A 23,121-nucleotide genomic window follows, 5' to 3' on the forward strand; every position below is an offset into this window, starting at 1 on the left:
GATCAGTCTAATAAGGGTATTATAACTATGACAACAATTGGACGATAATAAATTTTAATGCGTCACGATTGAAGCAATAAAACCAAATAATTACATCATGTAAACGAAGATTCTGTGTGTGACATATAATAAAGTAGTTTTCAGATAACAGTAATCGAAAACTAAGTTATCAATAATAACAATAATCATATTTCACAAGTACACTGAAATAATTATGTTCTTCGAGGTTAAATTGATATTAGTCTCATATATGTTACTTCTTTAAAGAGTGATGTCAGTAATTAATAGTAAACAATAATTAGTAATCAGTGGTATTCAGAATACGTATCACTATCATTCAGTTCATAATTATTTAATACACAAAAATCAGTAATCATATTTTAGAAAACCATAATTTTAATATATTCATGTAAATTTTAAGTTTGACATAAAATATGCATTTTAAAACATAAAGTCAACTTACATGCCAATTTTCAAGAAGCTTTGTCAAATGATGCAAAGAAGTTGAATTGAGGTTATATTTTTTACATTCTAGATCTTGTCGCTCATCGGGTGCCTTGACTAGTTCCTACCTAGCCTAAGCTGGAATTATCATAAGCTAGGAAATATGCAAAGAATGTGTAGAAATTTTTCGTCCGACTTTTGAAATAATTGTAGGTTTGATTTACTACTCTGATTTTAAATTGTATTTATGGCTCATCTTTTAAAAACTAATATCGTCATTATTTTTTTAATTACTGCACATTATGGATCATTTGACTTTTTGCATTCATGTAACCTCAAGAAAAATTTGAGGGGTCTCACAGGTACAACAATGAAACTCTGTACTAGTGTTGCATTTTGACTCGTTCACCGACTCCATAAAGACTATCAGGTGATGAGATTTGTGTAGTTGTGACACACGCAAGAGTAAGTGCATTGTAATATAGGATTCACCGTCTGCTAACGTGTGTTGATATCTTATATGATCTGATGAGAAAATAATACACGGAATTTCTGGTCAGAATATGATATGTGATTTAGGTTAAAAGAAATTAAATAATTGCATATGCAATGTCACTATAATTATTCAAAAACATATTGCATATTACGATCGAACAGTTTGGATAAATTATTATCATTATTACAACCGTCAAATAAATAAAAACATAATATAAAATCAAGATTATCATCAAAATCTAGAGATTTTACTTGAATGAGCTAGGTAATTAGGTTCAATTATTGAACTAAATATAGATTAGATTGCCGACGTCGACGGTCAATCTTTTATCACAAAGGCATCGCTTGATATGTTATATTTTTGTAACAATATTCAATGCATACGCATGTCTATATACTATTCTTATGTATGTCATGATATATGTTATATTGAATTTTATATATGTCATACTATTTTTTTCTTTATGTATCACTAATTTAATAAGAATAAAGGAAGATATTAATATGCATATAAAATAATTTCTATTTTAGGTTTTGTTTCAATAAGTGGTCAAAGTTTAATTTTCATGCATTAACTTTTAATTTTTAGTTATTTTAGTTCGATTTTTGACGTCATGTCGGACACGCACACAACTTTCGGTGACACATCAACAATTTATGGTGCCATGAAATAGGAATATTAAATAGTAACGCCAACAGCAACAATCCGACCATGTTCACATAAATGAAGTAGCATGGTTCAAGGTAGCAAATGATCCGTGTCTTGCTAGCAAAAACAAGCTACACTTTATTACTTAAGAAACATTATAACTTGCTAGCAGTTTACGATCAGCAATTAAAGTAGCAGAAGCAAGCGAAGCCTATGCCCCTCCGGTGACAAGCTCCATGCCGAGCCCTTTCCCAGCTCCTGCATTGTCTGTCACAATTCTCCGTTTTGATACAAATTCCAGTCCATGTTTGGCTCAACCTCGCGCACAGTTTGATGGCCGCCTCCGCCCTTTGCATCTCTGCATACATGTAATTAACAAAGCTTGTAAATTCATGCATGGTGGGGACTGGGGTTTTAATTTCTTGCATAACTTTTTCTTGAAAAAGTTTATCAAATTCAGAGTTGGTTAATTAATTAATGGCACTGACGGGCTTGGAATCAATATGTTATGTTCCAACTTGAACAAGATTTTTGATTTGATATTCGTCAAGAATGAGGAGATTTTATTAAACAAATTAAAAGAAACAGATAGAGGGGAAAAACATCGTATAATGCATGATTGAACATAAGACAAGCCTGACACAACTTTAAGGCATGCATGAAGTGCTATGTTTTGAACATGCATGCATATCAGTAGAAGAATATGAATTCTGAAAACGGGATGACATATCAAATGAGAAAGGAAATTTTGAGCCAAGAACAAGGCTAGCTATTAGGGTATTTCATTTTCCTTCATTTTTTTCAATTATTATGTATCTAAGAAATAGTTTTTCCACTATAGTTTAGCTGGGAGAAGAGAAGAGAAGAGGATTAGAGAACATGTATGAGTGGTGAGTACAAACCATTTGATGCTACGAGCAGGGGCGGATCTAGGATTTCGACACTGGGGGGACCGCTTACAAAAGACAAAATTTCTTCGGGTTACATTGAACAAAACATCAACCGTACGTTTCTTAACAACGTACAGTCTTGACAATAACCGTCGCAATATAGCGACGGTTTTGACAATAACCGTCGCCGATCTAGATCGGCGACGGTTTGGTTAAACCCGTCGCTATATACTAAAATTTTTTTTTAAATTTTTTGGGGGGGCGTGGCCCCCGTTCGTCCTACACTAAATCCGCCCCTGGCTACGAGGAGAAAACAAAAAAAGACAGCAAAGAAAATGTTGAAGCTTATAAATGGAGATTTAGCCATCTTTGCTATATCAATATGTGTGATAGTGTTATATATATATGCTTTGGCTTGTTGAGAAGGAGTTGGTATTTATAGGAGAGCGGGCAGAAATAGTCAGGAAAAATAAATCCATAAACAATGTACACTTTATTTATTGTGAGTTTGCCACTTGACTGATATTAGTATATATGTTCTGATTTAATAGGTATATTGGTTAAGTTAAGACACATGATCCAAAGTCATCCATGAAAGATTATTACTTTTTATGTTAAGAGTATTAATTTTTATTGTGAATATCGATAGGGTTGACCCGTCTCACAGATAAAGATTCGTGAGATCGTCTTGCAAGAGCCCTACTTATTATTTTTTTTATTAAAAAAAAAACTTCTCATTACTAGTTATATGTATATGTGGATGTGATTTTGTAAAAGAAGATATGTTCAAAATATTATATTTTAATATTAAATAAAAAGAAATGTAGAAAATGACTTATTGATACATATAATTTTGGCAGTATGACTTTAGTGAAGCTACCACCTTATTTAATTGGAGTACTGAGGCCCTCTTCAAATTTTCTGTCATCCACGTATCTCCCAACTCTTTTGTTGGAACGGGTCAAACGGAGTTGACATGTTTTTAAATTTCCTTGTAAATTAGTATATTACTTTTTATGGTAAAATCAAAAGTTGATCAGACAAATATTCTGGGCATATCCAAGCAAATACAACCAAAAAAAAAAAAAAAACTTAACTTAGCTTGAGCAATCAAATTATACCATCATCCTTGTCAAGTTTATATACAACATGATACAATTGTATTTTTCTTAACTCGAATCAGACAGATTCGTACCTCGTATTATATAAAATATGGATTCAACTGTTGCTCATTAGAAATGAACCCTTCAACGATGCACTACATGTGTTTTAGGTCTTAAGAAATTAATTTTGAGCAATTTTTAAGTATTAATTAGGCAAAGGGATAAGTACAGATACATAGAAATCGGATCACTTTAATGTGAATTGGGAAATAGTCATGGCCCCAGTTGGATTTCTAAATAAAGCAGACTTTGGATTCTTTTTACTCACATTTCTTGGTCAAATTCAAAGTAATATAGAACTTGTAAAACCTATGTCCAACAATTCTATGTTCATTCTTGTTTTCTATATGTCAAATTCAAGTATTCTATGTCCAACTAATATAACATCTTCTACACCAATTATCAAGATCGATGTGACTTATTAATCGCAATTGGATTCATAATACCGAAACTACAGAGGTGATTCTTACATTTTTAGGAGAACTTGCGTATATATGTAACAATTTCGTCGTATATGTTCACGAGGTGACTCTCACAAATATATCATTTTGTCTTGTGCAGTATTTTTCTCACTATTTTCCTATTACGGTTGTTTCTAATACAATTTTGTCATGTCCTCGGGCCGCAGCAAACAGGATTTTACATAATTAACGAGTTCAATTTAGTCCTGTAAAAATGGTTAATCCAAACTCGGTTTATAAATCAATTAAACCATCTCTTGACTGGATTTGTGTACAATTGACCATTGCACAGAAGTTTGAGATGATTGCGGAGAAATGGATGTGGAAATGGTCAATATAATAAAAAAAAATATGAATGGTAAAGGACAAAAACTTTAACTTGAGAAGGACTTTAACAAATGTTCAAAATTTGTTTACGTCAAAAACATCCATATCAATGTAAAAAATAAAGAAGCATGAAGAAAATAGAAACCCTTTTTTTTTTAGAAATTTTTTTATGCAAGTTGAATATTACAATTACAACATAACCTCACCCACTAATACTCATTCTAAGATTACAAAATTGTGTTGAAATTACTAACACGACATGAGTATGAGGCACGGCTACCAACAAAAATATCAGAAGATATGAGAGTCATATCTTGAACCTGCAGGACAAACTGTTATATCCGCATTAGCTATCTCTAACTCTAAACGCTGATAGATCGAGGGATCAGGCTGCGACAAAAACGTTGTGTTATGAAAGATGTGTGATTAATTACAATATATTTATCGATGATTTAAATGCAAAATAAAACGTACAAGATGATATTTGTCTGGCGATGGTGTTACAATCTTCGACAATTAAACTTAAGAGAAAAATAATCTGATCATTCCGAAGAATTCAATGATTCAATCACAACCGTAGCATCAGATTCAACAATGACACAATCAACATTCAAATATCTTTGAGTCAACTTAATGCCTCTCGGATGCTCAAAGCCTCTGCTGTCGTGGAAGTAAAATTACCCATCAAGATATCATAGATTGCTGCAATCACAATGCCATTATAAGATTTTCAAATAACGCAGCCATAGCCAATGTTTGGTGAATCTGCAGAAACAGATGCATCGACATTGTACTTCAGTACATTTCCTTGACGTTTAAGCCATTGTTTACTATCATTTGAAGAATCATTTTGGGTAGAAAATGACTTCTGGGCTTAATTTTAATATATAGGAGTGTCCCATTGGTTTCATGAATTATATTTGACTCAAATGTTTATCCATCGTGCATTATAGAATTATTATAAATTCGTCTATAAAGTGAAGTTCACATGAATATTATAAACAAACTAAAAATATGTAACATAAAAATGAGTTACAAAAGAAATCTTTTGAGTAAAATATGATATAACTAAAATTATTTAATTGCACAATGTATTTCATATATATTGTTATTTTTCGAGTTATTCAATTGTGTATTTATTGACATTCTACAAATTACAATATGTTAAAATTTATTAAATATCTTGACACATTCAGGTTGTACTTGGATACGAGGATTTGATTTGAAACGAAGATTTGATTTCAGAAGTGATTTCAATATGATGGATTTAAAATTTCATAACCATCTTGTCATCCATTTCAGGTGTATTTCAAATTCATCATAATTATCATTACATTAACAAGACAAGATGAATTTGAAACATACCCAATATAAATCCATTCAAGTAATCAAATTGATTTCAAAATAACAAATTTGAAATCCATATCTTCATATTCTTCCTTTCAAAACATGGATTTTTAGTAATGAAAATGTTCATATAAAATATATATGATATGTATTTAGTTTATCCCATCTAGATATTAAATCTGGTTACGTCCTTGGTATATAGTAAAAATGTAAATGTCAAAAACATATAGTGTTCTAAAAAGCTTAATCCAGTCTAGTTTAAGAGCGCTTAAGCTCGAAACTTGCGAAATACCCTTCGCTTTGGACAAAAACAGTAAAAAAGAGATAAAACATAGGTTGATCATATTAAGCCCTATTAAATAGGTTCAAGTGCAACTTTAATAAAACAAAACGTACAAAATTGATGAATAAGAAGAAGATGGAATTGAACAAAATTAGCGATTTTCTCAGAAATGGGTGCTTATTATATTCGGCTCTCTTTCTATTTTTATGATTCCGTTAATTTTTATGTTCTAACTAGCTAGTTTTTTTTTTTTTTTTTTTTTTTTTTTTTTTTTTATGGATCTATTGAAGTCGCTTTCGGTTGAATCTTCCCGAAACAAAACAAGCCAAACGATTCCTTTCCCACCCTATCTGCTTAGACATTCCTCTTTCCTTTTTCACTCGGCCAGGGTTTCCTCAGGGCCCCTCGACTTACGGTCTTTACGCTCTTACTACGTACTGTGATGTGAGCGGTTCAAATTGGTTTGACATTTCCTAATTATTCTGAACATCTAGTTTCATTTAGTTACAGAGTTTTATTCTCCTCAAAAGCTTCATGTGACACATTCATCTGCAATAGAAAAGCATAAAATAAGGGAACACTGAACCCCATTTCTAGGAATTTTCCACTCTCAAGTTTTGTATGATCAGTTGGTCTCAGATAGCCTAATTTTCTTTTCGTATGTATGTAGAGGTGAGCAAAATTTCGATTAAATTGAATTAACCGACTGAATCGAGTCAATTCGAAAATTCGATTCGATTATTTCATAAATTCGATTTTCAAATTTAAAAAAATTCGGTTATATCGATTAATTTGGTTCGATTATGGTTTTCAAAATTTTGAAATCGACTAACCTAATTAACCGATATAATAAATACTATTATTTACCAGTTTTAATATATTTTTTAATTTTTAATTTTAAAATCAGCCCTAATTCTAAATAATTGTGATGTATGTGATTTTATGTTTTTATGCATTTTTTAGACTGTATTGTTAAAAAAATTATATATATAATTAAAGTTAAATCACAATTTTTTTAAAAAGCTAATCGGTTAATTCGGACACTAATCGAATCAATCGATTTTAATTCGGTTCGGTTTTCATCGGTTATGAAAATTAATTAAGTCGATTCAGTTATTGCTAAATATTTCAGTTCGGTCCGATTATAAGATCGAACCGATCAAATGCTCTATATGTATGTATTGTGCGTGTATTCAAGTGATATTTAAACTTTTACAATTTTTTTTTTAAAAAAATATTATAATATTTGTCATTTCTATTGATATACGGCCCCCTACCTAATCTAACATTGCATGTGGGAATTGGTTACATCTTGTGGTTAATAATTAGCCAGCAAGGTCTTGAAAAGGACAAGAGAGTGTACCCCCAAAAAAATATATATCAATATTCGTTTTTCTTGTCTTTTTCAAAAAATGAACGATATTGATTTGAAAGATAATCTGAAAGCTGCTAAGGTACCAAACTCCTTTAAAGTTTGTAAATAATTTCATCCAGATTCTAGATATTATCGAATTGATATGAACGAATTCCTTATTTGTGTCACATCACAGTTAATTTGAGGACGAATATCAGGGATCAGAGAGTTTGCTCTTCTACCAATTATTTTATACACGTATTCGTTTTACGAAAATGTCTAATTTGATCTGACAAAAAAATACATTATATTATGTTATAAATTAAATTCGCTCGACCAAATCTTGCGATTTCCGACGATGAAACCAAAAAGGACTACATCCTCTGAGTCCTGGACATAATTTGTTGAAAATGATTTCACAGTCTCAGTTTTAGAAGACAATTCATAACATAAGACGACTCCTCCGGACCATCGGTGGTTACCACTTTTTTAATCTATGTGGGAGTACGCTATACGCGTGCTATATTTGTTATTTATTTTAGTTGAATTTATTGTCATTAGCATTTATATCTAGGGGTGTTATTTGCACTCTATGATATCTTAATCACATTACAGCTTACTATTTGATCTATTTAATTGTTAATATTAGCCTCGTAAATGTTAACTAATTTTCAAAACTTATAATTCATTCTTTTTCAAATTAAAAATACTATAATAATTGTATTTTAAATTTAATCCTAATTTTTATCTTGTATTATAATAATAACCTCATTAGTTAACTATATAGTAATTAAAAACACACCTTAAATATTGGTATGAAATATAAATTTGATTTAATTTCAATATTTGATTCAACCAATTTATGTTTGTATTTTGGTTTGTGTAATTTTATATAGATGATCACTTTTTATTTTAAATTTATTATATATTAATTTTAAAAATTAAAAATTCCAATAATATCAATGTTTTAAAATAGATATTTATATTGTACATATTTTAAATATTTAATTTTGTTTACTTCTACAACGTCGTTACAAATTTGAATGTATTTTATTTAGTTGGCAAAAAACTGACGTATTTAAATATATAATTTAATTAAAATTAGAAAATTTATAACACAATCATTTTTATTAGAAAAACATAATCCTAAGTTTTAAATAATATAGTATAAATACATCTTTTTTTTGCTCGATATTAAAAAAATTTTGTACATCCCAATATTTCTTTATATTTTGTATAAAAAAAACCAACCAAAATTTTACGTATCTATACTATTATATTAAGTGTGAGGGTCTTAGAATAACTACCTTTGAGGACACCAAAATATTTAATTCCATAATTACCCTTCTTACCATACTAAAAATATTTTCAAGTCACTTCATATTTTAAATAGAAAAAAATCAAAATAAAACTTCCTTTTAAAATCGAACAACTTTTCTAAATCGAAAATAATTTCGTGTTATTATTTAATATTATTTTATCAAATTAAAATAATAACTGCATGTGCATCTTTTACAAGTTATATTATTAAGTATGAGGATATGATAATAACTCTTCTAGTTTTGCCCTTATATGATACCAATATTATATTTTTTTTTTTCGTTTTTTTTTTTAATTTCAACGCACACTTTTATTTTTATTTTTTTATTTCAACCATTCAAATATCAATTTAGTCCCTTCATAATTTGTTAAATTTCACTTTAATCCATCGATAATGATAAAAAAGATTGTACACACGCAACGCGTGTGCAGAATAGCTAGTCCCTACTAAACATCTGGATACATTTTTTTGATATCATTTATTTGTATATAATAAAAAAATATGGAGAATATTAATTTTTTTTTTATTTTTTTTCAAGTTAAATTTTTTATTTATTGTACAACATTTTTTTAAAGATAAATCTGTCTAGTAATTGACTAATTAGATGATGCGGAGTGTTATTATATACAAATAAAATATAATAAAACCAAAATTTTAAACTCGTGAAACTAGACAAAATATCCAAATTTTATTATTTAATATGCCCCTACACGTTAAATTACATGTCGAGAAATATCTATACTATCTATGCTATATTACTAAGTGTGAGGATATGATAATAACTACTTAGAGAGGACACCAATTTCTTTTTCCAGTTTTACCTTTATATGATAATATTACACTTTTATTTTTTGTTTTTGTTTTTTTAAATTTCAACACACTTTTATTTTTATTTTTTTTACTTCAATCATTCAAATATCAATTTATTCCCTACATAATTTGTCAATTTTCACTTTAGTTCATCGATAATGATAAAAAAGATTATACACACACAACGCGTGTGCAGAGTAAATATTGTCCAGAATTGTTTGGATGGCTAACTGCACCATAACTTTTTTGCAAAGACTAAAAATAAATAAATTATATCTTTTATTTTTAAATATCAAAACATGGACAAAAACTTGTGTGAGACGGTCTTACGTGTCTTATTTGTGAGACAGATCTTTTATTTGGGTCACCCATGAAAAAGTATCACTTTTTATGCTAAGAGTATTAATTTTTATTCTGAATAATGGGCCGTCTCACAGATTATGATCCGTGAAACGGTCTCACATGAGACTCACTCCAAAGCATATTAACCTCATTTAATATGCCTGATTTTTTTAAAAATAGAACTAAAAATGCAATTAATTTTACAAGATGCTTTTTATATTTTCGGATTTTGTAATTTTTAACAAAATTATTTATTATAGAAGGTAAAATATAATAAAACTAAGGTAAAATTCCTGACCATATATATGTATAGACCCCAGGGATCAGCAAAACTGCATAGCTTCTGTACATCAGCACTCGAACATAGGAAGGTAAAAATGATTCTACTTCTTCTCTTGATATTGCCAGTTCTTTTCTTTTTCCTCTTCAAAAACCAGAAAGAACGACGATCGAAAACCCTCTATCCGCCATCTCCTCCGGGCCTCCCCATCATCGGAAACCTTCATCAATTCGACTCATGCAATCCTCACTTCTATCTATTCAAACTAGCACAAAAATATGGTCCTCTCATGTCCATGAAGCTGGGTAAAGTTCGAGTTCTCATAGTTTCTTCTGCGAAAATGGCGAAAGAAGTTCTAAAAACCCACGACCTAGTCTTCTGTAGCAGGCCGCCTTCACTTGGTATTCAGAAACTATCCTACGGTGGATTGGATATAGCTTTCTCCCCCTATAACGATTCTTGGAGGGAGTTAAGAAAGCTTTGTGTTCTTCATTTGTTAAGCAACAAACAGGTCCATTCATTTCGGCCGATCCGGGAAGATGAAGTGAACCGAATGATCAAGAATCTAGAAGTAGCTGGTTCTTCCGGTGAAGATAATGCTGTCAATCTGAGCGTGACCATGTTGAACTTGACGAGTACTTTGATATGTAGGATTGCTTTTGGCAAGAGATTTGATGAAAATGAATCGGAGAGGCGGAGATTCGATGAACTGATGATTGAATCTCAGGCTATGCAGGGCGGGTTCTTTGTTTCTGATTTTTTACCTTGGTTCAGTTGGGTGGATAAGCTATCAGGATTGTTGTCCAGGCTTGACAAGACTTTCAGAGACTTGGATGAATTCTATCAAGAGTTGATTGATGAACGTTTGGATTCGAATTACAAGGATAAAATAATGAATCCCAACAATATTCTCGATATGTTGATTCAGCTAAAGGAGCAGAAGTTGTGCTCCGTTGATTTGACTTGGGATCATATCAAAGCTGTGCTCTTTGTAAGTTACCCTTTCTTATAATTTTTCTTGTTCATGGAAAATAATTCAAATTGAGAAAAGGAAAAAAGAAATAAAACAGAAATCATTTTTCTCATAAAATTATGGTCCTCTTATATGTATCTAGATGCCTTTTACTTTTAACCCATATTACCAAATTATATTACTCTTTACTGTTTCAGAATTAGAAAAAAAAAAATCCAAATTTTGTCCAATTGTAATTTGGTCAAATTTTGGGTTTTTGTCTTTTCATAAGTAAACTTTCAGCTCCAGAAGAATAATTTTGCTTATTTAATAATTTTAATCTTTTTTTTTTCATTTGAATGGTAGTTGAGTACCAAATATTGCTAATATATCTGGCATATGTCAGCTTCCAGAAAAGAAAAAGACTAATTAAAGTTGATATAAAAAAAAGCTGAATTGTTGCATTAAAACCGGCCATATTTTGATTTACCAGAGGCTCAAATTTTTTAAAAAAAAGAAAAGAAAAAGAGTTGATATTTTTTGTTATGTTTTTTTAAGGATATATTAGTCGCTGGAACGGATACGAGCGCAGCAGTGACTGTTTGGGCGATGACTGCTCTAATAAAAAGTCCGGATGCACTGAAAAAATTACAAACCGAAATCAGAGAAACCATAGGAAATAAGGGCTTTGTAAATGAAAATGATGTGCCCAAACTTCCCTATTTGAAAGCAGTCATACAGGAGACATTAAGATTGTATCCACCGGCTCCACTTCTCTTACCTAGAGAAACTTTAGAAGAATGCATCGTTGAAGGTTACACGATCCTACCTAAAACATTGGTTCATATCAATGCATGGGCTGTTGCAAGAGATCCCCAGAGCTGGGAAAACGCAAATGAGTTCCTGCCAGAGAGATTCTTGAATAGCTCTATTGATGTAATCGGGAAAGATTTTGAAGTTATCCCTTTCGGAGCTGGAAGAAGGGGGTGTCCCGGAGTGTCAATAGGACTTGCGACAGTGGATATGGCGCTTGCCAATCTTGTTTATTCGTTCGATTGGGAACTGCCTAAGGGAGTGAGTAAAGAAGATATTGATACTGATGTTTTACCTGGGATCACAATGCACAAGAAAAATCCACTTTGCCTTTTGCCAAGAAATTACGTTTTTGCTTGAAATTTATTTTCATCATGCTGTTAAATGATATGTGTTTCATGTTTACGTACAATTGTCCATTTCATATTTGATGTACCACTTACATTGCATTGGAATTAACGAATTTGATAAGTTAGAGACACAAAAAAAAGTTGATTGATTTACACAGAAAAGAATGTCACGATTGAAAACATATAGTTTCTGTGAAGGAATTGGAGGGCCGAAAGTATATTTCAACAATATTCAGAGACGGATATATTTGAGGGCACTACGGGTTGTAGCCCAACCTTATTTTTTAAAAATTATCTAAGTTAAAAGTCTAGCCCGGCCCTTGAATACACACTACAACAAAAACGCCCTACGACAACGGATTTTATCCGTTGTCGTAGGCCATTTTCGACTGTTGTAACTGAGGGTGTTGTTGAAAGTGTCTTCAACGACAACGGTTTTAAACCGTTGTCTTTTCTTCCAACGACAACGGTTTCACAACGGTGTAAAACCGTTGTATTTTCTACCAAAGACAACGAAAAATGCTATTAAAATTTGCGACGGCATTGAAAACCGTCGCAAAAGAAATCCGTTGTCGTAGGTGCACTTTGCGACGGTTTTCAGAAACCGTCGCTAATATTTTGCGACAGTTCTAAAAACCGTCGCAAATTACAGTTGCGACGGAAATCATAAAAAGCTGTCGCTAAATGTAGCGACAGTTGTCATGTGGAAATACCGTCGCTATATTGCGACAGTTTACAGGTCCGTCGCTAATATTTTAGGTAAAATAAAAAAAAAATTTCAGAATTTTATTAATCTGTGTTGTAAATTGGTACAATCTTGTAAGAGATAAAAACTTTAAGTGTCGTGAAGTGATAAAATCGTGTGAAAGATAAAATTTTAATTGTTTTGAAATGGTAAAAAAATCGTGTAAGATATAAAAATTTTAAGTGTTGTGGAGTGATAAAATTGTGTAAGAAATAAAAATTTTAAGTGTTATGAAGGTGTAAATGAGAAAAATTTAAGTTTGGGGAAGTGAAGTGGAAGAAAATAGAGTGAATTTGTATGTATTTATAGAGAGTGGTGGAAAAAAATGGAGGGAGAAATAGGCGGGATCGAATTTTTGAAATTTGCGACAGGTATTTGCTAAACCGTTGCTAAATATAGCGACGGTATATTGTATACGTCGCTAATTGGCGACGGGTATTTGTTAAACCGTTGCTAAATACAGCGACATTATATTGTATACGTCGCTAATTTGCGACTGGTGTGTACTAAACTGTCGCTAATGTGCGACGGTTTTTTCTACACCGTCGCTATTTTGCGATGGGTATTTTCATATCCGTCGCTAGAAATGAGGGACATTTAGGCGGGATTGAATTTTTGAATTTTGCAACGGGTTCGGCTAAACAGTCGCTAATAGCGACGGTTGTGTTTTCTAAAACCGTCGCTAAATTAATGTTTTCATTAAAGAATTTGGGAGAAGCACAGTTTGAACTCCAAAACTTGTATGTAACTTTTAATTGTTCCTTGGTTTTTGCTTTAATTTTGTTGATGAGTAATTGATTCTTGAATCTTGATTATTTGTTATTGAATAGTGATTGACTAGTACTTTATTTATTTGTTCGATAGTTATATTATTATTTGTTTAAGATTATAACTTGAACTGTTTCAAATTAATATGGAACATCAATTTGTTGTAAAGAAAGGAAAGACATTGTTTTTTAAGGTGAGAGATCATCAAGCTAGAGAAAACACTTCAATTTCTAGAGTTTCTATAATGCACCATCAATCCAGTGAAAGTCTTACTCCCAATATCTCAATTCCTTCAATTTCCTTTCCTAGAGACAAGCATTAGTCATCCTCTACTTGTATTGAACGAGATGCGGGAAAAAAAACAGAAATGTGAATATCATGTTAATGTAGGAGATGAGATAAGACATTCATATATAAGTATGTGGCATTATTGGAGTATCCGGATATAAAATTGTAAATCAGAATCATCGGTTTCAGAAAAAATAATTTCAGAAATTTCATTAATTTGAGTATTCACTTTCAACCTATAAGACATATTGTTTATATATATATTTTTTTCTAAATGATGTTTATTCGACTGAAAGATTTGACAATTGAAAAAAATAAACCCACAAAAAACGTATGTTTTTCTTGTCCTTATTTGCCTCGTACAATGTTTGAGAGATGAGTGGTTGGAAGAGTCTCATTTGGCAGCTCAAGGACCATGGAAGATTCATGGTATACTTGCGCTTACGTGCATATATATGAATTTTTTTTGTTATTTTTATTATATATTCTTATACTAATTTTTTATATTAGAATTTATAAAATCATTTAAAAACTCAAAAGTTTGGATAAAGATTAAAAAAATATTTTAATAGTTTTAAAAATTTTGGAAAGTAAATATGTTAGTGATAAGAAAATACACAAATTTACTAAAATATATTTTTATAATATTTTTTACTAAATGAAATATAGTACTTTTATAATTTTAGAGGGATACTGTTGCAATTAGCATCCATATCTAGGACTCTATAATGTCTTAACTATTTTATTTATTTAATTCAACACTAGCTTCTTAAATGTTAAATAATTTTCAAAAGTTACAATTCATTCTTTTTCCAAAATAAAAATACTATAATATAATTGTATTTTAAAATTTAATCGTAATTTTTATCTTATATTCTAATAGTTATAATAATAACCTCGTTAGTTAACTATAGTAATTTAAAACACAACTTAATATTTGTATGAAATATAAATTTGATTTAATTTCATAATTGATTCCACCAATTTATGTTTGTATTTTGATTTGTTTAATTTTACATAGATGATCATTTTTTTATTTTTAATGTACTGTTTATTATTAAATTTAAAAATTTAAAAATTCCTATTATAATGTACATATTTTAAATATTCAATTTTGTTTAATTCTACAACGTTGTTACAAACTTGAATGTATTTTATTTAGTTGGCAAAAAACTGACGTATTTAATTATATAATTTAATTAAAATTAGAAATTTTATAACACGATCATTTTTATTAGAAAAACATAATCCTATGTTTTAAATAATATAATATAAATACATCTTCTTCTTCTTTTTTTTTTGCGATATTAAAAAAATTTGTGCATCTCAATATTTATTTATATTTTAAATTTTATGTATCCCTACTAAACATTTGGATACATTTTTTTGTTATTTTATCATTTATTTGTATATAATAAAAATTATGGAAAATATTAAATTTTTATTTGTTTTTTGCCAGTTAAATTTTTATTATTGTACATCATCTTTTTAAAGGTTTTTTTTAAGATAAATCAAGATTTTATAATTTAAAGAAAGTAAATATAAGAATAAATTTGTGTAGTAATTGATTAATTAGATGATGCGGAGTGCTATTATATACAAATAAAATACAATAAAACCAAAATTTTAAGCTCATTATATATGTATAGAGCCCCAGGGATAACCAAAACTGCATACCTTCTGTGCATCATCACTCGAACATAGGAAGGTAAAAATGATTCTACTTCTTCTCTTGATCTTGCCAGTTCTTTTCTTCTCCCTCTTCAAAAACCAGAAAGAACGACGATCGAAAACCCTCTATCCGCCATCTCCTCCGGGCCTCCCCATCATCGGAAACCTTCACCAATTCGACTCAAGCAATCCTCACCTCTATCTATTCAAACTAGCTAGCACAAAAATATGGTCCTCTCATGTCCATGAAGCTGGGTAAAGTTCGAGTTCTCATAGTTTCTTCTGCGAAAATGGCGAAAGAAGTTCTAAAAACCCATGACCTCATCTTCTGTAGCAGACCACCTTCTCTTGGTATGCAGAAACTATCCTACGGTGGATTGGATGTAGCTTTCTCCCCCTACAACGATTCTTGGAGGGAGTTAAGAAAGCTTAGCGTTCTTCATTTGTTAAGCAACAAACAGGTCCATTCATTTCGGCCGATTCGGGAGGATGAAGTGATCCGAATGCTCAAGAATCTAGAAGTAGCTGGTTCTTCCGGTGAAGATAATGCTGTCAATCTGAGCGTGACCATGTTGAACTTGACGAGTACTTTGATATGTAGGATTGCTTTTGGCAAGAGATTTGGTGAAACTGAATCGGAGAGGCGGAGATTCGATGAACTTATGATTGAATCCCAGGCTATGCAGGGCGGGTTCTTTGTTTCTGATTTTTTACCTTGGTTCAGTTGGGTGGATAAGCTATCAGGAATGTTGTCCAGGCTTGACAAGACTTTCAGAGACATGGATGAATTCTATCAAGAGATGATCGATGAACATTTGGATCCGAATTACAAGGATAAAATAATGAATCCCAACAATATTCTGGATATGTTGATTCAGCTAAAAGAGCAGAAGTTGTGCTCCATCGATTTGACTTGGGATCATATCAAAGCTGTGCTATTTGTAAGTCATCCCTAATCCCTTCTTATAATATTTCTTGTTCATAGAAAGTAATTCAAATGGAGAAAAGGAAAAATAAATATAAAAACAGAAATCATTTTCTCTCATAAAAATATGGTAGTCTCATATGTATATTGATGCGATCCTTGTGAAATGGACGATCCGGGTCGGGAGCTCCACAGGATCTGCTATCAATAATTTATTTCAGGAAGATGAGCAAAGTAGATGGCTTCGGCTGTCACCTGCACACAATGAAATAAACTCGTGAATGGGCGCCGGAGGGGTGTCCGGCGTGGCCACTCCGATGCTTAAGTCAGCAGGGTACTCAAGCAAGAAACCAATGTAGCCAAGTAATGGCTGTGTGATTGGTGTAAATGAATGAATCTCTATATGTAAAGAGAGAACCTGGTATTTATAGTAGGAGAAGTAATAATGACCTCGATTTGCGTGTACACCTACCACTCATAGCATTTGATGTTGACTTCCTGTCAAGCTGTCCTATTTTTCCATCGTATCACATCAATAGGATTATGTCGGGTGCGCTTCTCGAGACAAGATCTTATCTTCTGAACCACTTGAATGCGACACTGTAATCGAGGTGCCCGGGTAGAATGCTTTATACAAGAGATTTATACAAGAGCCCGAGCCTATGACTGCCCGGAGAGTAGAGCATGGGCTTCCACCTGCCCGGCTCCAGAAGAATCCACCTGCAGACTTACTCGAATTTGAGAATCCATTTGATATTCCGGGTCATCCATGACCCGGGCTCTTACGGGGGTATCATCACACATCCCTTAAATAGTCGGGCTAGAGTCATACTCGCTGTCCCGATCAGTCATGCTTGGATTCCCAAAGAGATAATCAATCTTGTTCTATAAAAGCATCGGGGGCTTCATGTCTCCTAGAAATGAGAAGAAATGCCGGAGTATCGTGCCTCATGGACTTGAGATAAGATGCCGAGGCCTTTTGTCTCTCGGACTTACTGAATAACCAAGGTGCGGAGCCTTGGGCCGGGGAGCAGGTCCCGGGACTTGGAATGGTCGAGGTGCGGAGCCCCGAGCCAGGGTGTAGTGCCCTGGGCTTATCAATAACCAAGGTGCGGAGCCTTGGGCCGGGGAGCAGGTCCCGGGACTTGGAATGGTCGAGGTGCGGAGCCCCGAGCCAGGGTGTAGTGCCCTGGGCTTATCAATAACCAAGGTGCGGAGCCTTGGGCCGGGGAGTAGGTCCCGGGACTTGGAATGGTCGAGGTGCGGAGCCCCGAGCCAGGGTGTAGTGCCCTGGGCTTATCAATAACCAAGGTGCGGAGCCTTGGGCCGGGGAGTAGGTCCCGGGACTTGGAATGGTCGAGGTGCGGAGCCCCGAGCCAGGGTGTAGTGCCCTGGGCTTATCAATAACCAAGGTGCGGAGCCTTGGGCCGGGGAGTAGGTCCCGGGACTTGGAATGGTCGAGGTGCGGAGCCCCGAGCCAGGGTGTAGTGCCCTGGGCTTATCAATAACCAAGGTGCGGAGCCTTGGGCCGGGGAGCAGGTCCCGGGACTTGGAATGGTCGAGGTGCGGAGCCCCGAGCCAGGGTGTAGTGCCCTGGGCTTATCAATAACCAAGGTGCGGAGCCTTGGGCCGGGGAGTAGGTCCCGGGACTTGGAATGGTCGAGGTGCGGAGCCCCGAGCCAGGGTGTAGTGCCCTGGGCTTATCAATAACCAAGGTGCGGAGCCTTGGGCCGAGGAGTAGGTCCCGGGACTTGGAATGGTCGAGGTGCGGAGCCCCGAGCCAGGGTGTAGTGCCCTGGGCTTATCAATAACCAAGGTGCGGAGCCTTGGGCCGGGGAGTAGGTCCCGGGACTTGGAATGGTCGAGGTGCGGAGCCCCGAGCCAGGGTGTAGTGCCCTGGGCTTATCAATAACCAAGGTGCGGAGCCCTGGCCTTCGTACCTCCGAGACTTAAGAGAATATGCCGGGGCCTCGTATCTCCCGGACTTAAGAGAATGTGCCAGGGCCTCGTATCTCCCGGACTTAAGAGAATGTGCCGGGGCCTCGTATCTCCCGGACTTAAGATAATCTGCTTCTCACAGCTGTATGCTACTGAGTGCATTGCAAATGCTCTTCCACACCAATCCAGAATAGCTGCTGAGCTTTGACCCCATATAAAATCCACATATAATATCTGAGTGCCGAGCTGGTCAGACTTGTAGGTTTTCCAAACAGAGTGGGATTTACTGCTAGATTGTATGTTCGAGCTGTAGAAATATCCAAGCCAACATACCAAGGAGTAGGAATCCAATGTAATCACATGGCCCGATATAAGAAATCCATCACCAAACATTCCAGCTCTCATACCGATAAAATCCCAAGCATAAAGAAAGGCTAGTTATGATATATCTTAAACACTTTCAGTTAAAAATTATGACTGAGCATAATTGATAAATACGCATAACACTCGATTTTATTAATTAGATAAAAGGGATGCAACTTATCTTCGTGAAATTGCACCAAACTCAGCAGTAACGAACTGAGAACGAAGGAGCACCTAAGATGTTGAGCTAATATCGAGATATCCAAGAAATAAAGATGATATAACCATGTTTCTCGGGTGATGCCAATTGTGTGTGTCGCAACTCAATGGGGGGAGCTATGGAAGCCATGTAGAGTGGCTGTTGATGCAATTAATGGATCCCAAAGAAGCGCTAGCTGAAATTTCCTCCGTTGATTGTATTAAAATCTACCACAAGTCAGTTGACATACCAGACCCCATCATGGACCGCGAAGTTAGAGGTCCGATGCATTCAAAATCGAGAAAACCAAGCAGTTGTTGCTAATAGATTATCAATAATCGATAATGATCAGTAGAGTAAGCCACTGTCAATTAAATAGAATAATCAACGAGCATAGCAAAATGCACTGAGGCGCTGCACGGAGCTGGAAGTCGAAGTTTCATCTCGAGCTAAAGTGCCCAATAATAAAAGGACATGAGTTATAACCGTAGACAAGGCATGTAGGAAGATATGTAGCGCATCCCGAGCCCGATGTTAACAACTCAAAAAATATAGCAAGTTTGCAAGCATTGAACATCCTTAAGCATATTGATAAGTTAAATATAAGGCGAAAAACAAATGTAATATTAAGATATATAAAGAACAAAGTTTTAAATCTTCCCTGCTACGACATCCATAGATGAAGGTAGTAATGAGTCTTTTCCGATAAACTTGATAAATTCCCAAGGTTGAGAAGTATAGAAGCTCCAACCTGCCGATTGATAAGAGTACCCATAAAACTCTCCTTTCATTTAGCCCCTTTTACAGAGATGTAGAGGCCTGATAGCCAAAAGGCCCGATAGCAAAGATGGGAGAAATCGTGATGTAGAATCAAGCAAGCAAGACCCAGTTTCGAGATATATGAAACCTTGCAACCAAATGTCACGATCAAGCTTGTGTAATATGAGAATTTGGATTATTTGCTCTTCCTCGTCAATCTGGAACAACTGCTGAGCTTCGAGCTCATATAAAATTCACATATAAGATCTGAATGCCGAGCTGGTCGGACTTCTATGTTTGCCAAGCAGAGTTGGGCTTACTGTGGTGCTGAGCAAGGTCGGACTTGCTTCGAATGGAAACCATATCTACGTCTTGAGCTCAAGTTCCCACAGACGGCGCCAATGATGCGATCCTTGTGAAATGGACGAGCCGGGTCGGGAGCTCCACAGGATCTGCTATCAATAATTTATTTCAGGAAGATGAGCAAAGTAGATGGCTTCGGCTGTCACCTACACACAATGAAATGAACTCGTGAATGGGCGCCGGAGGGGTGTCCGGCGTGGCCACTCCGATGCTTAAGTCAGCAGGGTACTCAAGCAAGAAACCAATGTAGCCAAGTAATGGCTGTGTGATTGGTGTAAATGAATGAATCTCTATATGTAAAGAGAGAACCTGGTATTTATAGTAGGAGAAGTAATAATGACCTCGATTTGCGTGTACACCTACCACTCATAGCATTTGATGTTGACTTCCTGTCAAGCTGTCCTATTTTCCCATCGTATCACATCAATAGGATTATGTCGGGTGCGCTTCTCGAGACAAGATCTTATCTTCTGAACCACTTGAATGCGACACTGTAATCGAGGTGCCCGGGTAGAATGCTTTATACAAGAGATTTATACAAGAGCCCGAGCCTATGACTGCTCGGAGAGTAGAGCATGGGCTTCCACTGCCCGGCTCCAGAAGAATCCACCTGCAGACTTACTCGAATTTGGGAATCCATTGATATTCCGGGTCATCCATGACCCGGGCTCTTACGGGGGTATCATATATGCCTTTTCTTTTGACTCAGATTACCAAATTATATTACTCTTTACTGTTATAGAATTAGAAAAAAAAATACCAAATTTTGTCCTATTGTAATTTCGTCAAATTTGTGTCAACTTTCAGTTCAGAATAATAATTTTGCTTATTTAATAATTTTAATCTTTTTTCCTTTGAATGGTGGTTGAGTGTCAAATATTGCTAATATATCTAGCATATGTCAGCATCCAGAAAAGAAAACGACTAAGTTGATAAAGAAAAAAAAAGAAAAGAAAAAGCAGAATTGTTACATTAAAACCGGTCATATTTTGATTTACTAGAAGATCAAATTTTTATAAAAAAAAAAAGAAAAGAGTTGATATTTTTTGTTATATTTTTTTTGAGGATATATTTGTCGCTGGAACGGATACGAGCGCAGCAGTGACTATTTGGGCCATGACTGCTCTCATAAAAAGTCCCGATGCAATGGAAAAATTACAAAACGAAATCAGAGAAACCATAGGAAATAAGGGCTTTGTAAATGAAAATGATGTGCCCAAACTTCCCTATTTGAAAGCGGTCATACAGGAGACATTAAGATTGTATCCACCGGCTCCACTTCTTCTACCTAGAGAAACTTTAGAAGAATGCATCGTAGAAGGTTACACAATCCCACCTAAAACATTGGTTCACATCAATGCATGGGCTATTGCAAGAGATCCCCAGAGCTGGGAAAACGCAAATGAGTTCCTGCCGGAGAGATTCTTGAATAGCTCTATTGATGTAATCGGTAAAGATTTTGAAGTTATCCCTTTTGGAGCTGGAAGAAGGGGGTGTCCCGGAGTGTCTATAGGACTTGCGACGGTGGATATGGCGCTTGCCAATCTTGTTTATTCGTTCGATTGGGAACTGCCTAAGGGAGTGAGTAAAGAAGATATTGATACTGATGTTTTACCTGGAATCACCATGCACAAGAAAAATCCACTTTGCCTTATGCCAAGAAATTATGTTTGTGCTTGAAATTTATTTTCATCATGCTGTTAGATGATATGTGTTTCATGTTTACGTACAATTGTCCATTTGTTTCATGTTTTTGTACAACTGTCTATTTCATATTTGATGTACCACTTACATTGCATTGGAATCAAGGAATTTGATCAGTTAGAGACAAAAAAAAAAGGTTGATTGATTTACACAGAAAAGAATGTCACAACTGAAAAATATAGTTTGTCTGTGAAGGAAATGGAGGGCCGAAGATATATTTCAACAATATTGAGAGACGGATATATTTGAGGGCACTACGGGTTGAACCCCAACCTTATTTTTTAAAAAATTATCTAAGTTAAAATACTAGCCCAGCTTGATCTTGAGTACATTGTTTTCATTAAAGAATTTAATTTGACATGAGAATGGAGATGAATACAGGATTTTGTGACACATAAAGTACGAATTAAAGTGTTAATCTTTCTTTCACTATCTACTCAACCTTTTACTTCGTGAGCATGCCAACATGCAAGCTTGACATATTATATTTTGAGAAGAACTAATTGTTTTTTGTTTTTCTGGAAAAGTTTGTTGGAATGCTGGGAGAAGCACAGTTTGAACTCCAGAAATTAGTTGATAATTCTAACTTGTATATAACTTTTAATTGTTCCTTGGTTATTGCTTTAATATTTGTTGATGACTAATTGATTCTTGAATCTTGATCATTATTTGTTGTTGAGTCAGTGATTGGCCATCATTTTATTTATTTGTTTTATCGTTATTTTATTACTCGTTTAAGATTATAACTTGAATTATTTCAAAATGGAATAACAATATGCCGCAAATAAAGGAAATACATATCATTTTTTTTAAGATGAGAGATTATCAAGCTAGAGAAAACACTTCAATTTCTAAAGTCCTTACAATGCAACATCAATTCAGTGAAAGTCTTCCGATTCCAATATCTAAATTCCTTCGATTTCCTCTCATATAGACGATCATCAGTAATCATCTATTTGTATTGGACGAGATCCGGAAAAAAAGAAAACAGATTTTAGTATACAAGATGAGATAGGTTTGAGTTTTCACCTTCAACAAATAAAGCATATTGTTTATATTTTTTTTTAATGATGTTAATTCATATAATATGTGGGCGATTGTCAGTGAAATATTTGGG

The 23,121-nt window shown here is 34.0% G+C and overlaps 3 protein-coding genes across 3 annotated transcripts; 2 read left to right on the forward strand and 1 right to left on the reverse strand.

Annotated features, from left to right (window-relative positions):
* Positions 1 to 1,600: 1,600 nt before the first annotated feature.
* LOC140828123 (defensin-like protein 1) lies at positions 1,601 to 2,877 on the reverse strand. The gene is made up of 2 exons (XM_073191105.1): positions 2,783 to 2,877; positions 1,601 to 1,944 (listed from the first exon to the last, which is right to left on the reverse strand). The coding sequence occupies exons 1-2, from the start codon at positions 2,843 to 2,845 to the stop codon at positions 1,768 to 1,770; spliced, it is 240 nt and encodes a 79-aa protein (XP_073047206.1). The 5' UTR covers positions 2,846 to 2,877; the 3' UTR covers positions 1,601 to 1,767.
* A 7,301-nt stretch (positions 2,878 to 10,178) lies between these two features.
* On the forward strand, positions 10,179 to 12,336 carry LOC140825798 (6,7,8-trihydroxycoumarin synthase-like). Its single transcript, XM_073187765.1, has 2 exons — positions 10,179 to 11,157; positions 11,677 to 12,336. Exons 1-2 carry the CDS (start codon positions 10,192 to 10,194, stop codon positions 12,289 to 12,291), a joined length of 1,581 nt encoding a protein of 526 aa, XP_073043866.1. The 5' UTR covers positions 10,179 to 10,191; the 3' UTR covers positions 12,292 to 12,336.
* Positions 12,337 to 15,714: 3,378 nt separating this feature from the next.
* On the forward strand, positions 15,715 to 22,219 carry LOC140825799 (6,7,8-trihydroxycoumarin synthase-like). Its single transcript, XM_073187766.1, is given in 3 exon segments — positions 15,715 to 15,976; positions 15,978 to 16,694; positions 21,366 to 22,219. Coding segments are annotated over 3 exon segments (1,512 nt in total). The 5' UTR covers positions 15,715 to 15,796; the 3' UTR covers positions 21,981 to 22,219.
* Positions 22,220 to 23,121: the final 902 nt, after the last annotated feature.

Source organism: Primulina eburnea, chromosome 3, assembly GCF_022965805.1.
Source record: "Primulina eburnea isolate SZY01 chromosome 3, ASM2296580v1, whole genome shotgun sequence".
Lineage (NCBI taxonomy): Eukaryota > Viridiplantae > Streptophyta > Magnoliopsida > Lamiales > Gesneriaceae > Primulina > Primulina eburnea.

Excerpts from the sequence above, each read along its gene's own strand:
- LOC140828123 (XM_073191105.1), bottom strand. The coding sequence starts at position 2,845 with ATGGCTAAATCTCCATTTATAAGCTTCAACATTTTCTTTGCTGTCTTT. Across the intron at positions 1,945-2,782 it reads TCTTTTTTTGTTTTCTCCTC|ATGCAAAGGGCGGAGGCGGC; the intron begins GTAGCCAGGGGC and ends ATGTATGCAGAG.
- LOC140825798 (XM_073187765.1), top strand. The coding sequence starts at position 10,192 with ATGTATAGACCCCAGGGATCAGCAAAACTGCATAGCTTCTGTACATCA. Across the intron at positions 11,158-11,676 it reads ATATCAAAGCTGTGCTCTTT|GATATATTAGTCGCTGGAAC; the intron begins GTAAGTTACCCT and ends TGTTTTTTTAAG.